This window comes from Grus americana, chromosome 6, assembly GCF_028858705.1.
Source record: "Grus americana isolate bGruAme1 chromosome 6, bGruAme1.mat, whole genome shotgun sequence".
NCBI classification, from domain to species: Eukaryota; Metazoa; Chordata; class Aves; order Gruiformes; family Gruidae; genus Grus; species Grus americana.
The window spans coordinates 7,917,984-7,934,399 of record NC_072857.1 but is presented as its reverse complement, the minus strand read 5'-3'; the positions used below and the strand labels follow the sequence as shown (position 1 = coordinate 7,934,399).

General features: G+C 36.5%; 1 protein-coding gene across 1 annotated transcript; it reads right to left on the bottom strand.

Moving 5' to 3' along the window:
- On the bottom strand, positions 1-16,133 carry MAP3K19 (mitogen-activated protein kinase kinase kinase 19). Its single transcript, XM_054829410.1, has 12 exons — positions 16,005-16,133; positions 15,404-15,453; positions 15,281-15,320; positions 12,992-13,044; positions 11,656-11,726; positions 11,023-11,107; positions 9,548-9,789; positions 8,855-8,898; positions 4,180-6,648; positions 2,830-2,982; positions 1,922-2,619; positions 1-302 (listed from the first exon to the last, which is right to left on the bottom strand). Exons 1-12 carry the CDS (start codon positions 16,131-16,133, stop codon positions 236-238), a joined length of 4,101 nt encoding a protein of 1,366 aa, XP_054685385.1. The 3' UTR covers positions 1-235.
- Positions 16,134-16,416: the final 283 nt, after the last annotated feature.

The following is a 16,416-nucleotide window of genomic DNA, read 5'->3' as shown; positions in this document are numbered from 1 at the left end:
TTTTTTTTCCCTCTTAAAGTGTCTCAGATGGCCCTCTGTTGGCCCACTCCAATGAGCACAAACATTGCAAATAATGTTACTTTAATAATGCTGTCTAATAATAGATGCCTTGTACATGACTGCTCTCTAGTAATTTCTGCTGTCGCTTTTAAGTCCAGTTCCTTCTGATCTTTTTTCATAAGTGGCAATTTTTATATGGAAAATGTATATTCATTTGGCAAGAGTTTTGAAAAATTCACTGTCTTCCTTTCACAAAGGGATGGTCCAGCAACTGCAGAGCAGAAGGGCGTTCATGTTGATCTCTGCATTGAGGGTTTGAAAAATGAGTACATAAAATGAATATGCATGCCTGTGATGTAATTGTTTGTAAAATCTAAATGCAAACTTAGCCTTTTTTTTCCCCTAATTTCTTCAGTCATTACTCATTTTTAGGGTTTTTTTATAAAGTTGGTAGAAAGGAAAGCAGGATTTATGGGAAGAGACTCTTGGAATTTATGAATTATAAAACTGAAATGTTTTATTATTACAGAAATCAATCTTTGTTCCTCTAAATTCCTTCCAAAACTTTGAATAATTCTGCTAATGTGGCTGGTTCAGGTGCACCAAAAATGTATTTAAGAAGAGTGACAATTATTTGATTGATCCTGTGTCAATCAGGATGTTTTGTCATCTCCAATCAACATTATTCATGTTAAGGAGCCCATTTAGAATTACAGTATTGTAATTGCAATATTGGCTTGCTAGAGCTAAGGGCTTTGGGCTTTTTCAACTCTCAGTTTGGAGAAAAAAACAGGGGAAGGAGTAAAGGACACTGATTTCTTAAATAATAAACTAATAGGGAAGATGGGATGAGGGATGCATTTATATTTAGGACATCACAAGATCATACATTACAACTTTGTCACCACAGGTGCATCCTGACTTTTGAAAAGGTAAATACTTTATCAAAAATGCTTTATATCTGTATGTTTCTTCTTACCTAGAAATTCCTTCTGCCTTTTAAACACTGTTCTCTCTGAATCAAAGTATATATGATGTCTCTACATACAGTCCACAATTTTTCTGGTTATTGCACTATGGTCCACAGGAAACATAACCATACCATAACAATTCTAATCCAGGGATTAGAAATCAGGCTTCCTGCCTCCAAGACCACTGCCACACCCACCAAATAACATTCTTCTCTCTAGCATTCAAATCTGGTCTTTAGAGATATATAAAAGGCTGCTATTAATTTTATAAAGACTACCTGTAGAGGTCAGGAACTTAATAATTGAATTTCAACTTAATTCAAATCAATAATCCATTTAAACATCTGGGACAAAGTTGATATTTAAAACAAAACAAACACTACAAAAATAATTATCTTTTTTTTTTTTTAAATTCTAGTGGTGAGGGTTTTTAAATATAGAGAACTTTATGTTTCAAATAAGTATGTATTTCCTGTATTGGCAGTTACAACAGATTTTTCTACTGCAGAAGATAAGAATTAGGTGAAATCTCTTTCATTTAGAACATTGTCCTCAAAACAACTTGCTTGACACAGGCCAGACTCAGCCAATTGGATATTGGAACAGCAAGGCACGTCAAAGAAATTTATCAAACATTTTGTCTGAAACTCAGTGGTGCCATGTTTCTGCATGAAAATTACAGGGAAAGTAAATGATGAGTATAAGGCCTACACAAAGAGGATTTGTGAAGGGTTTTTTTTTTTTTTAATACCATGATAGAGAGTAAACCTCTTCTATGTATACTGTTATTTAAGGGCTTTCCTGAAATGTTGAAAAAGCTATGCATTTACAATACAGTTCTTCTACATCATATGCACCATATAAAAGGTAAAGGAAGCTGCCATCAACAATCTCTACTGTGCAAACTATCTGCATTTTTCCTTCCCTTTTTCAGTTAAAAATCTACATACCTGGTTAAGCACGCATGCACAAAATCCACTGCAGTGCCAGAGAATCGATCAGGTAGGGAAGGCATCAGTCCTCTGTGGGCCCCAATATAGAACATGGCTGCTATCCTATCCATGGAAGCCAGTGGCGGTTTTCCCGTTGCCATCTCAAATACAGTGCAGCCAACACTCCAGATGTCTGATTTTCTTCCATATCCAGATTCATTTATAACTTCTGGTGCCATCCAGTATGGGGTTCCATGTACAGACTTGAGCATCTCGCTCTGTGTGCCACTGAGGCTCACCCAAGCTAAGCGTCTGGCACAGCCAAAATCAATTAGCTTTACTATACCATTTGGCATCAGCATAACATTATTGCCTTTGATATCTCTATGTACCACACAATTGTCATGTAAATACGCAACCCCTTGTAGAATTTGTTTTGTATATTTACAAAGGACTATTTCTGGCAATGGACCAAAACGATTAATAATACTAGAAATTGAGCCACCAGGAACAAACTCCATGAAAATGTTTAAAATGTTGTCTTCCAGACAAGTTCCTAAATAAGTTACAATATTGACGTGCTTCAATGTCTTCAAAAGATCAACTTCTTCATGAAACTTCTGATACTCCTTTTCTGTAGAGAGTTGATCTGATGTATCCAAAACAACCTGCTTTACAGCTATTAATTGTCCCTGGCTTGTCAGACCGCAGTATACCTACAATGAAACTAGCATTTATTATAATGAAACGTGAAATAAAAGTGAGTATTTACTTATTTTAAATAGTATCTTTGTGTTTGTCATGTATCGTATCTCATTGTATAATCAAAATATTTATTTGTTGAATAGGACCACAGACAATTATAAGGTAAGATACATCTCAAAGATGACCAGCGCATCTCTTAACATATTCAGACATTAACTTACCGTGCCATAGGCTCCCTTCCCAAGGACTTCACCTCTTGTCCACATGATCGGATCCTTGTTGGTTAAACTGCTTCCTGGTAATTTAGTAGATTCCTCAAAGTTTAGCAGGTCACTTTCTTCATTTGATGCCAAAAAGGCTTTACTGTAACTCTGCTTGAAAGATGATGGTTGGTGTGGGGAGAAAGCAGGAAGGAAAGGAAATGCTTCATATTGTCCTTACATTTTTTATAAGGAGTAATTTTTACTGGCATGACTCTTTTCTACAGATTTATACATCTATGTATACTCATCGCCCAGCTTATCGATACAATTGCTATACTAAGTAAGACTATGAAATATTATCAAGTATATGTCACAATAGTGCATAACCAGACGATTGAAGTGTAACGTCTTTTTCCATTGACAGGAAGACAGAAGGAATATCTAAAAGAACAGGTTATACATCTGCTTACTACTTTTTTTTTTTTTGTCATGTAGGTACGGTTTACTAAGCTGAAGGGTGAATATGACTATTGCCTTTCTCTAGTTAACATACGTAACCCACGTCTGGGGAAAACAATTTGGACATGACTTCACAGGAAGAAAAGACTGCTTCAGAAAGATGGTAATAATTACTCCATCTAGCCATGGATCTCCCTAGGAGATGTGAGAATGGAGCTATAATTGGTACCTGTGTCTGCAGAAGCATACGGAAGTGTATCAACATGTAATGAAAGAAATTTCCTTAAAAAATTGTAATTTAAATAGACAAAAAGCTAACAGTGCCAAGGAGAAGCAGTACTGGTAGATAAGTACCTTAGTAGGTGAAGGTTCTTAACAGACTTGGGGGCCAGAATCTAAGCCTTCTAAGCTTGAAGTTTTGACTGAACAACAATTAAGCAGCTTTAAGTCTGTCTGATAAGCCAATACTTGTAGTTCACACCTAGAAAAGTATCTGGTTGTATTCAGAGATTCAAGGAAATTGCCTTTTGGATATACAAGAACCATTTGTAGTGTTTTTTCATATTCCTTAGGTGTCAAGATCTCAAGAGCTTTTGCCTTGCCCCAGTACCTTTTTATGTATGCTCTCCAGTTAAAATAGCCTCTCCTTTTTATTCACTACAATTTCTCATTTTATCTTGACCCATCATATAAGCCTTGATAACTTTTCCTGTCATGCCTTAGTACCATCTGACTTGTGTCTTGACATGCAGCCTCTAACATGACTATCCTCAACGGGGCACTGGAAGAATCAGCTGCCCAAGGGAAAGGGACTTGATCATTAATTAGCACGTATTTCCTATCTTTCATCCAAACTTCTGTTGAAGCATCACTCAAAGGAGCTAGCAAGGTACAAGAAATTACTTTTACCTTCTCTAGAGCACTATTTACTATTGCTGCATCTCCATTCATCATATTTTCTTCTTCTTTAGTACGTGTATTTTGCATTTTAGAACCTGTATTTTTTATTCTTGAAGAGTTGATGTCTTTTTCTTCAAGCATTAGCAATTCTTCAGCCAGACAACAAAGTAACTCATCAGTCACATGCTTATTATCTGTCCAGGACACAATGTTTTGACTTGTTTGGAAACTGGGGCTTGTAACATTTTTTGTCTGAATCACTGAAGACTGAGTCAATTCATTTGCCAAACCACTGCTTTGAAGTGTGTATGCCCAACTGTGATTTAATTTTTTTGTAGGGGATTGACACTCCAGTCTATCTGAAAAGGGCGATTTATTTATAGACCTGAAGGAGGCCTGGTCTGATTCCAGGTCTTTGCAGGCATCTATATCCACCCTGCACTGGGGTACACAAATGTTCTGGTCTGTTGTGAGTGGAGTGCTACTTAGAGCAACACATTCTGTGTAGTCTTTATCACCGAATTGAAGAAGATTGTGGCTACAAGTAGCAGCTCTCTGATGGTTGGATATATCCTGGCTGTCTAAAGACCGCTCCAAAGAAACTTCTTTAATAGTTGCTAAGTTTGAATTTGAAAAAAATTTATCTTGCTTAGTTGATTGTGAAAGCTCTTCTAAAAACATAAGCTGATGATCTGTGTCTTCACGAAACAATGTCATGCTCCTTGAAGTCGTTATTTGACAATCTGAATCAGAAGTTATTACATTATCTTGCTCTATGTTGCTGTCACTCAACTTGGTACTTCTGTCCTTTGGAATGAAACTTTTCTGCTTTTGCTTAGTGCCAGGTATGGTCGTCTTTGGCTTAGAATATGTTCTCTTTTGAGTATTTCTGACTCGGCTGCTCTCTCTCCCTTTACTGCAGGTAGATCTGCAGGTGCTAGCAGTGCATCTCCCAGAAGGAGCAGAACAAACATCTCTATACAAACTGTCCTCATGCTGATCAAGCTCACGTGTGTGGGAATAGACAGGAGTTCCAAACATTTCATAAATACCCGGGCCTTTGTCGTTTGAATTTATTTTCTTGAACATGTCACTGTATTTCAGATCTACAAAATCTGAAGCAGATCGTGCATGTGGTAGAGAAAGTGGAGTAGCAGGTTTCTTTAAGATAACTGAATTTCTGCAATTGCAGGAAAAACTTTGCTTTTTAAGTTTTTGAGCACTCTGAGCAAAATGGTATTTGTCTGCTTGAGGGGGGGTTTTTTGATGCTTCAGGGAAGTTTCAGATTCCATGTGTGGCAGTTCCAAAGACGGAAAAATCTGACCCTTGGCATTACGTTTTGTGGAAATCTCATCAGAAACAATTAAGTCTTCAGACATCTTTACCGTGCTACTCATTTTAGATTTTGATGAATATTTATTTCTATTCATCTTTATTTTACTTTTGTCATTTTCTTTGCGAGCAAGAATGTTGAAGCTCTGAGTAACATGAGGAGGCAAGCTACGAATGATACTCTTTTTTGTGGCAGGTTGTTTAGCAATGTGTGGTTCCCTAGTTGGTTCTTGTCCAGAGAATGTAACACGAACAACAGGTACAAGCTTACTTTGGTCTTTTGAAGTTGCTTCTGAAATTGCTTCTGACATTGCTTCTTTTTCCATTTCAAATTCAAAAAGACAAACATTATTTTCTGTCTGTTTTCCAGAAGGATCTTGCACTTCTACTCTGGGAATTACTGCAGCTACAGAATTATCTTCTAAGGCATGGTAGGCCTCTATCACTTCATTTCTACAGGAAGAATTTAAATCATGATTGTCAAGCACAGAGTTCACACTCTCAGCATCTTCATGTGGTCTATAACCCAGTATCATAATCTCTGTAGCATTTCTTTCTTCTAGACCAGTTCTACAGGAATTCCCTGCTCTTTTTTCCTTATTGCCAGTTCTCAAGGCATCTGTGTTGCTTGACACTGTAAATGTTGTCTGTGCTGTAAATACTCCACAGTTTATCAGACCATTAGTTGAGCTCAAGCAGGGATGACTATCATCATAGAAACTGCCTTCGGTCATAAGATCTATGTTCTTACAAGTCACTGAAAACTGGTACTTCATCTGGTCATTCTTTTCAGTATTGGTAGCTACATCAGTTTCCCTCCATTTTAAATTGCTTTGAATTTCTTCTTTCTCGATGCTAGGGTACTTATAATAGTTACTCATGCTGAAGTAGTACAGGTCTTTCACTGGAGTGAACTTATTGGAAATAGTAGCCACAATCAGTTCTGATGATTTTTCAGCATGCCTTTTTAATAGATTGTCTAACTGATACTGATAAAATTTAGTAACTGGTTTTATAGGCTGAGGAATAGAGTTCATAATGTTCAAAATATTTCTGATGTTGGTGCTTTCATTGACAATATTATCCTCTAGAGGAGCAAGATGAATCGTTCTTACAGGCTGAAATGTCACTGGTGGCAAAAGAAACTGTAATTTCCATAAAAACCATTAATAATGTGCTACATGACAGATACAGGTAAAAGCTAATCACTAAGAACTAAGCAGACTAAGAAAAGAAAATCAGAAAAGGATTATTCTTTTATATATTCCCATATTTAACCTAATATGAAGTGTAACATCAAAGCCCTGAGAAAATACATTAATTTTCTCACATACATACATTAATTTTCTCACACCCAGAATTATTTCTAAGTATTTCATAGTACAGAAAGTGGGATCCATTGCTATAAGGCATAAGTCATTCTCCATGATTTAAAAGTAATAAGCTTTGTCCACATATGCAAATCATCTTGTCAGTTATTAACTATGTCTTATGCCACATAGCAGGTTTGCTGCAGGAATTGAAAGGCTGGTCAGTGGCTTCATGTGCCAAAGTTTCTTTCTTGCTGTGCACTCTTACTGAATGTCAGCGCCACTCTTATGCTGATATTTAAAGTCTTTTTATGCAATCCTCCAAAGTGAGCTGACACCAGCAATTATATTCCCCATGGAACTAGATCTCATGTAGGCAATTTTTAAAAAGCAAAAGCTAGACTATTATAACAGAATGCTATTTTATCCATGGAGAAAACAATTCTTAGAAATTATTTCTAAGTTTTAAAAGACATTATTCTAAATCTAAGCATATAGATCTTCCATATATTTAGTGTAGCCTTATAAAATTCCATAAACCATGTTATATGGGCCACAGATTTAGCTCATAGTTTTAAGTACTGCACTTCACTTTCAGTGAAGTTAAATGGATAGCTACCCAAAGGCCATTTTTATATGGCAGCTAACACAGAATTCTGCTGTGAGGAGGATATAATTTATTATTCTTCCCTTCTTCCTTCTCTTCCCATCCCATTAGTTGAAAGGTAGCATATATCCTTGAAAGAGAACAGATCTGAGAATTCGAGTATTTTGTTATGATTATTCGGATGAATAGTGAGAATAATTTTCTGAAAATAATATTTCTATTCTTTATAGGAAATGGAGAAAAATAAGCTTGAATATACTGTATATTTTTATGCAAATGTATGCAACAGAAAATAATCACATAGTCATATACTCTGAGTACTCATTTGCATGCCTATCTTCAACATCAGTTTGCAATCTGCAGGAAATTTTTGTTTGCATTCCAAGGGCAAACTGGGGTTTGAACGTGCCAGGAAAAGCAATGCATGCTGTTTTGAAATTTACAGTTCTGAAGGCTTTGTCCAGTCATCATGGATTTAATATGAATGCTCAGTTTATTCCAAATGATATGCCTCTAGAAATCATCAGAGCCTAAGACATGAAATAAAGCTGTATTAAATCACACTGCGGTCAGCTAAATTATTTTTCTTAAATGTTTCCTTCCATTTGAAATATTTTTTCCATAGCCCTTTTTACGATCATCTGTTGTAACTGTTGCTATACTTCTATACATTGCTCTTTTCCTGTGAATGCTGTTGTATTCCATAGTGGGTTCACTAAAGCGTACAGCTGATTCAATGAGTCACATCTTTTGTACAAAGGACTATTAATTAATATCCATAAAGACCAAAGTCTCTTCTTTCTAAATATAATATATTTGATCTTTTGTACATTTTAAGGCTCATGTAGTGTGAAGCACTGACACATGTAAAACTGCTACTTTGTTTGTAAGTACGTAAGTTCTATCAGGAATCCTATTTACATGAAATTTCATGTTAAATATATTTAATCCTAAAACCTTATATTTTATCTGCTAACACAATAAATTTCAGCAGTCATCTAATACCAAGATTGTTCTTCAATTCGGCTTCAATTTTAAATTACCACTCAATACAAGAAAATGGTTTATTTTTTTAAAATTTGGCAAAACTAGACATCTACCATGTTTAACATATAGGATGCGCATAATTTAAATTAACTTGCATATTTCTATTTTAAAAGGGTTTATATCTTTTTGAAGTTCCAACTGTTTATTCCCCCAAATCCCTGATGTAACACCTTACTGACAAATTGTTGATACACATCTGCAGATTTGCTCACACACACACATATATATGTACATATAAAAACTATATGTAAAACCACTTCATGTTCATCAAAAATCCTGAGGATTAAGCAGAGGAAACTACATACACTTCTTCTGTATTGCTATTTTTAAATTTTTGAAAGCGTATACTTTTAACTGTGTTCAGTTTTACACATAATACCAGCTTACCTCAGATCTCTTGTTCCTGGTTTTTAGCATTGTTATACTTAACCCTTAAAAATCAAAACAAATGAAATGTTAATTTGGTATTCTTAAACAGACCACAATTTTCATTTATAAATTAATTTGAAACTGTAGAGTTCTGTGGACCAAGAATCAGTCTGATATGTGGTTGCAGGACTATGCTATAAATCTGCTATGCAAGAAAAAGTTGTAAGTTGAAATTTAGTTGTGACACTGAACTTTACAATTCCATTTTCTATAGAAAACTATAAAATATGATAATTTTAAAATATTTTGAATCTAATAACATAAGCAAATATTTATCCTCAATTTCAGATGTTTGCTAACTTCAATATGTGGCTAATTAATATTGCCAGTATGAGGAAAAAAGTGAAAGAAATGTCATCATGGCCCCACTCCAGCTACAGAGAATTACAGTTTACATTTTGTGGGCTCAGTTTCATTATACACGGTAACAGGAATGGTGAAGTCTGTCATTGCTTCTCTTTATCTCCTTCATTCTGCAAATACACACACACATATAATTAAAGAAGGTAAACATGGCTGAATTCTACTTGACATGAAAGACATAAAGACAACTTAAAGTTTAAAGAAAAAGGACATGTAAGTCTTTGCCATCTAATTTGATAGCTATATATAGTTTTATTTTAAAGTTGTGACTTTTCAAATTGAACTTACTTTGTTGTATTTGGGTTTTTATTATCTGAAAAGCATCTAAATCCATGAATGATTTTGAAACGTTGGCTTCTGGGCATGAGGCCTGTAGCAGAAAGCTGAAGTCAAAGCCACGCCCTACGTTCTCTTTCTTCAGGAAGAAAGGTAAACAAGTGTGATGTCTCATCTGTAATGCTAACTGATCTTTACTTGGAAAACATGCCACTTGTTGATCAGGCCACGGTCCGGATGTTGGTGCTATTTGGCTAAAAGGCAAAACAAAAAAACCCAAAATACAGTGTGAAAATAAGTGGAAGGAGCCTACTCAGTTCAAACAATCACGTGACTGAGGACTACTGTGAACAAGACGTTTGTAAGATCCAAGAATGCCCAAGTATGTTTTCTTTCTTGGTCCGTCTGGGAAGTTGTGGCTCTCCCTGGCAACATATGACTACAATGTCAGAGACTGACTACAAGTGAGAATGAATGACAAACAGTGTTGTCCTGGTTCTGGCAAGCATAGAGTTAATTTCACAAAGAGCCAGGACAGGTGAGCCAAGCTGGCCGGGGGCTATTCCATACCATGGGACATCATGCTCACCACAGGAGGGGGCCAGTCGGGCAGGGGCGGGTGCGGTGTGGCTCTGGGACAGGCTGAGCGTCCGGTCGGTCGGTTGTGGGATCGGTAAATTGTTCTTTGTTATCACCCACTGTGAATATCTGTTATCAGTACTGTTGTTGATTGTTTCCCTCTCCCTTGCTGTCCCAGTAAACTGCCCTTATCCCAACCCTCGAGGCTTTGCCGTTGTTTTTCCGTTCTCCTCCCCAGCCCGCCGGGGGAGGGGTGAGTGAGTGGTGCGTGGCACCCGGCACCCAGTTACCGGCTGGGGCTAAACCACGTCAAGTGTAAACCAAACAACAATAGGAATGGGAAAATATATTGCCCACCTTCCTCCTCTTGCTAAAAACTGATTGCTTCCACTATGTAATTTTCTGAATCACCAAGAAAGGGTGTCAGAAGAATTCTGAAGACCAGATGTGCCTTTGTTATTTAGAAAATATGCTATAGCCTGCCTGAAAGAATAGAGGCTGTGTGGACAAGCCTCAGATTTCTGCCACCTGGTTTCTGAAGAACAAAAAAATCCAAATATGGAAAAAAAATTAATACCATAACTGAAAAGAAATACAAAAATATAATCTGAATTAATCTTAAAGCCATGTGCAATATAATTGTCTGGTTTTAATTAAGTCAAATGCTGATGTAAAACCATATACCATATGTTTTTTCATGTTGTACCAAATAATTAGTTCATCTAGTGCAACATACTGCCTCCAGCAATGGCCAATAATTGATGTTGGGAAGACAGAAACACTACACAACATATATAGCTGTATGTGACATCTGGCACAAAGGAAATCTTTTCTTACTCATAGACTACTGCCTCCTTTGTCTCCATGTCTGCATACACAACTGCAAATTAGATATTAATACTACTTACCTGTTTTTTCCTAGACTTTTGTATGACTGATGCATTTCTTTCATTATCTTATCTGCATTCTGAAGAGCAACAACACTTCCACAACCTGCAACCACACATTACTATTTGCATAAAAGCAGTATAATTCATTGACCAGTAACACAAAGCAAACATAGTTATTTTTGTCCATTAAAATATTATTATAAATACAGGAAGTAACTATCAGGAAAAAAGGACCATGTTTCATTTGACTAAGATACCTATACATACTTTCTGTTATAATTTTTGGAAATGTGAATGCATGAATCTGAATTATTTTTAGTTATTTAGGTAAGTGTTTTAATTCAATGTACTAAAAAAGCAAAGAACATCTACAAAAATTCCAGTTACAGATCCTATTTCAGCAGAACAGAAGTATAAGAAAAATATTGACAGAAACTTTTCAAAAATAGAGCATTTAAAACTAGGAAAGGTATTAAAACCAAAGCAAATCTTAGGGCTTTTCAAAGGTGGAAAATAACTCTGAGCTTGATTTCAAATATTTTTGTGGTTGCTTGGTTTTGACAAGTGGCTAGATTTCAAATTAACATTGTCCTTTTTCTTCTTCAGATCCCACATGTTACACTTTATATGTATAAACTTTGGTTAAACTACCTTCTTTGCTTCTCCTCTTACTTTGTTGGTTGTCAGACATATTGTTCTTAGATGTATTAAGGTCCTGAAACCTGAAAAAATGTTTCATTAATTGACTTCCAATTCACATGTACAAATCAGTACTTTATATTTCATTATTTCAGAGCCATAAGTAAGACAAAAGCAACATTTTAAAAGTACTTTAAATTATTAAGAATATTGTAATTTAACTTAACATCCAATGCCCTGCCCTGTGAACACACAGAACCAAACAGTCCAGACACAGTTTTTATTGCTAAAAACTCAACATATGCTATGTTGAAGACAACATGAAAGCTGTCAGTATTATTTTGCTGATATCATCCTTACTGTTGGACCAGAAAATCAACACTTCACATTTGGGAGATAATTGCATTTTTAACATATTACAGAGAAACAAAATCTGAATTAAATGTATATCTTTCTCTACTTGGTCAAAACTATGTCTCAGCAAAAGAGGGTCAACACCCAAAACTTCCTGAGCACAGAATAGCTCGTACTCTGCAGCCTCAACAAATCTCTTTGGTAGCTTATTCCAAAGAAACATGAAATCAAGTGGAATCTTTCTATAAATTTCAGAAAAGTATATAATTTACTTTGTAAATAATTTTTAAGTATCTTGAGAAGTAATTGTCCTATAATACAGTCTAGTTTTAAACATATGTTCAAAACTTAGCTGGGCATTTTTCTCTATAGAGCCAATGTGTCCAGACTGATTTGATTGAAAACATTAACTAAAATCTCATTGACATCAAGGAAGTATAAACTTCACGCTTTATGTCAGACCTATTATAAATTCATAAATACATGAATGGCAATGTATTATCTCTGAATATTTACAAAGGTAAATTTTTAGGTGTTTAAAAATTGTACACATTATGAAAAATAATTAGCCATTATATTATTGCCTTTTTTGTTGCCATTGAATTTCCATGACCTGTGCCCGGCATCTGGCTGAATTTGATATAACCAAGAGTCACTAGCTGAGACAGAGTTAGCCTATTAACTTCTTAGTAGTAAACTTTTGTTTCTCAGTTAAAACTATTATATTGTCAGAAACAGTATCTTAACCATGAGTGTACCTTTCTGTGAGCATCTTAGTACCTCTGTATGTTCAGAAAAATACATTATTCAATTTATAAAACCAAAACACCTTAAAGTTTACATTAAATTAGTATTACAAACATTTGATACTTTAACTCCTGGTTGTTGAGAGACATAACAGTAGCTCAAGGAAATGAATAACCATGTACCACCTGTAGTCTGGCACCATAAACTGCTGGCCTTCAGTGAGGATATATGAGCTCTCTACACCTACGTGAGCGACTTGAAAGCTATTTCTATGAGGATTCCCAAATAATGCTTTGATATCTTTAAAGATCAGTTTTCCAACCTCAAATCATTCCATATAGACATTAACTCATCCATAAATAATTGCTTGCATGTTCAAAGTTATACTTCTAAAGTATCTCTAAATTCAGGCAGAAACAGAAGTAAGAATAATGTTCATTGTGAGTACTCATGCCTTGTATTTTCAGTTTAACATAACATGATTTTTGCGGAGATCTACAAGCGCACGATAGCAAAGTCAAACAATAAACATTTGAAAAAGCCGCTGTCAGGAAATTAAAACAGAAAGTATTTTCTCTCCTTGTACATTTATTTTCTACACCTTATATTAACAATTGTATGCAGAATTAACAGTAGACAGCTAGGTGCTTGTCCAAACTGTCAGTAAAGTCATAATCTGCAAGACAGGCTGTATGAAAGCAGTTTAGTTGCAGTGGAATTTAACACTACAGTTCCTGCAGAAAAGAACATGCTTGGGGAAAACCAGACATCCAGTAGCCCTGTTACTGACCTCAGTGGGACTGAGACTTCACAGCAGTTCAGATCTTAAAACATACATCTGTGAAGCAGAATATGTATATTCTTTTCTCATACCTAGCACGGATGTTTGCGTCATCTAAAGAAGCTACCTAAGTTCTATTTTTCTATTCTATTTTTAACATATAAAGAAAACATGGTAATTATCTAAAAGTGTAATATATTTCAATATAGTAATTCACTGGGGCATATTTATTTTTGAGATTGTTTTCGGAAATAAAACACAGTATGTATTTTCAATTAATTATACTGTACATTTAAAACTTTCTATCTACTGTATCTGTATTCCTAACTATAGCTTATCTAAGTGGTGTTTCTTTCTTGAGAAACTGACATCTTTTGGTAAAAAAAAAAATAAAGCTGATAGTTGTTGAAAAACACTGAAAAATATCAAAATAGATTAACCCCCTCCCCACAGTTTTAATTGGAAATGCTGCCATTGTGATTTTAAGTTTGAATGTTATTTCATACTACTATTACCCCCTATGCTGTATCATGCCTAAGGCATTACTGAATTCCCACAGTGGGAACAATGTCCCCAAACATTGTTTTTTCCAGACAAAGATGCTTTTATTAGGCTTTACTCTTAATTAGAATATTTTATACATCTTACACACCTGGTAGTACATAACGTTTTCAACATTTATTATAGATTTTATTACAAGTTATTCCTAACAACAATCTTGGGCATTACCCCTAGCAAACTTTTTTTCATTTTTTGGGAGTTCCCTCTTAATTTATTAAAATACCTGGTTTTTTTTCCTTTACAGCTGAGCTCAGGGGTCTCAGTATATGTATACGGAAAAACCACCTAATGTCAAAGTATTACCAATGGTAAGATGTTTGCAACAGATGGAAAGTAACAATCAATTTAGCTGTCTGTCTGTAAAGAATCGTTCCGTTTCAAAGTCACTACAGAGGTCAGTGGAAATGAAGGGCCTATGTGGCTTTTGTCAGATTCAGTAGCATTTTCCCAATACTGCTGGTCAGGAAAAGAATTAGGCTTTTGTTTCTGATTCTAGTAGCAAAAAAATAAATTTCCTCGGAAGCATGCAGCAGCATTCCAAAGAGACTCATGCATTTATCCTAGATAAAATTAATTTTTTATAAAAATTTTATATAACACTTTTTACTGAGGAATGTACATTATTTCATAACTATGTAGCAGCCAGACATAGAATCATAGAATGGTTTGAGTTGGAAGGGACCTTAAAGCCCATCTAGTTCCAACCCCCCTGCCATGGGCAGGGACACCCTCCACTAGACCACGTTGCCCAAAGCCCCATCCAACCTGGCCTTGAACACTTCCAGGGATGGGACATCCACAGCTTCTCTGGGCAACCTGTGCCAGTGTCTCACCACCCTCACAGAGAAGATTTTTTTCCTAATATCTAATCTAAACGTACCTTCCTTCAGCTTAATCAGACAGTGTTGTCATTCTTAGTTTACAGAAGAGGAAAGAGAGAAAAATTGAACGATCTATAGCTGATGACCTAGGTCATCCAATGAACTGTGCAAAAGTAGCTGTAGAAGTCAGCATTATTGATTTCTCATTCTTATGCTAAACACTAGATAATCCACTAATCCACATTATATTAGTTTGTTAAGAGTCATGTTAGAGAATGAACTTCTCCAAACTTTGCGCTTTTTTTTATATACAAAAAAACCTTCAAAATAATAACTGAAAAGGTTCTGTAAAAAGGCATAAACAACATCTTACCTGGTGCTTCAGCAGCAAAGTATGAAAGAGGCACAGCAACCCAAAGAGAAGTTACAGATCATTTTTAGCTCCCAGCTGTGTGTCTTTGCTGGACAGCACCGAATTCAAACAATAATTACATATACTTTGGTTTTATTTTCAGCATGTTTTTCTGACTGCGGAGCACGTAGTACCTATTTCTGAGGCAGGCTCTCCTGCAGGCACATCCTCCAGGCAGCTCCTGCTACACGAGGCTGTTGAGTTTACACGATGTTGCCGAGGCAACTCCCCCCCTTCCCGCCCCCGGGGACATTTTGCTCTGAGGAGTTTAATTCAAAGAGCAGTAGTCACCTATGAGAACAGAGTTGAAATAAACGGTAGCATTTTAAGCCCTAATCACAAGACAGATCTCTCAGTACCCAAAGCAAAACATACTTCTCTCTTCTGTTTACCTTAATTTATGCTTTTATTACCTTATCTATTTCTACATCATTTTAACTTTGCTTTCAGTCCCGTCACCTAAACGCTCCTCACTACTCGTGAATAGCTATTTGTTTCCTTTCAGGCAGCCTTAAACAGCAGACTTCAAGGATTTTTTTTTTTTTTTTTTTTTTAAGTAGCAGGCTATGCTGGGGGGAAGAAAGGATAAAAGAGGTATAGCCGAGCTCAGGCTGAGGTGAAAGGGTTTTGAAGGGAATTGGTTTGCTGAATGCCAGAACTACTCGGACACCGTCCCCCGGGATACAGCGGCAGGGTGACACAAGCGAGAGGCAAACAAAGCAACCAGCTTTGTTTTAGGCTGGACCAGGGACACCTCGGCTCCTGACTGACTAAAAAGGGACGTATTACTCATGTACGTGCAGGTACCCGGCATAACCGGCCTAATAGTGCCAAGATGCGACGCCAGTCGCGCCCCGGTACCTTGGGCAAACGGCGGCCCAGCCGGTAAGACACTTTGTTTACCCTCTCGGGCTGTCCCTGACGGAGCCGGAAAGTCTCTGGGAGCAACCCATGCCTCAGCTTTGCACCGCCGTGAGGTAACCGCCACAGCGGGCGCTCCCTCAGCAGTGCCCGCCAGGCACTTCAGCCAGCCGCGAGCGCAGGAGGGCCGCCCGGGTGCCTCCTCCCACGGAGGGCTGCGGGGAGGGGTGCCCAGG

Bases quoted from the DNA above. Each gene is read 5' to 3' on its own strand.
- MAP3K19 (XM_054829410.1), bottom strand. From the start codon at position 16,133: ATGCCGGGTACCTGCACGTACATGAGTAATACGTCCCTTTTTAGTCAG. The intron at 15,321-15,403 runs ATATGTAATTAT...ACTTCTCTTTGG, and splicing joins GCTGAAAATAAAACCAAAGT to GTTGCTGTGCCTCTTTCATA. The intron at 11,108-11,655 runs GTAGTTTAACCA...GTGTGGTTGCAG, and splicing joins TAAGAGGAGAAGCAAAGAAG to GTTGTGGAAGTGTTGTTGCT.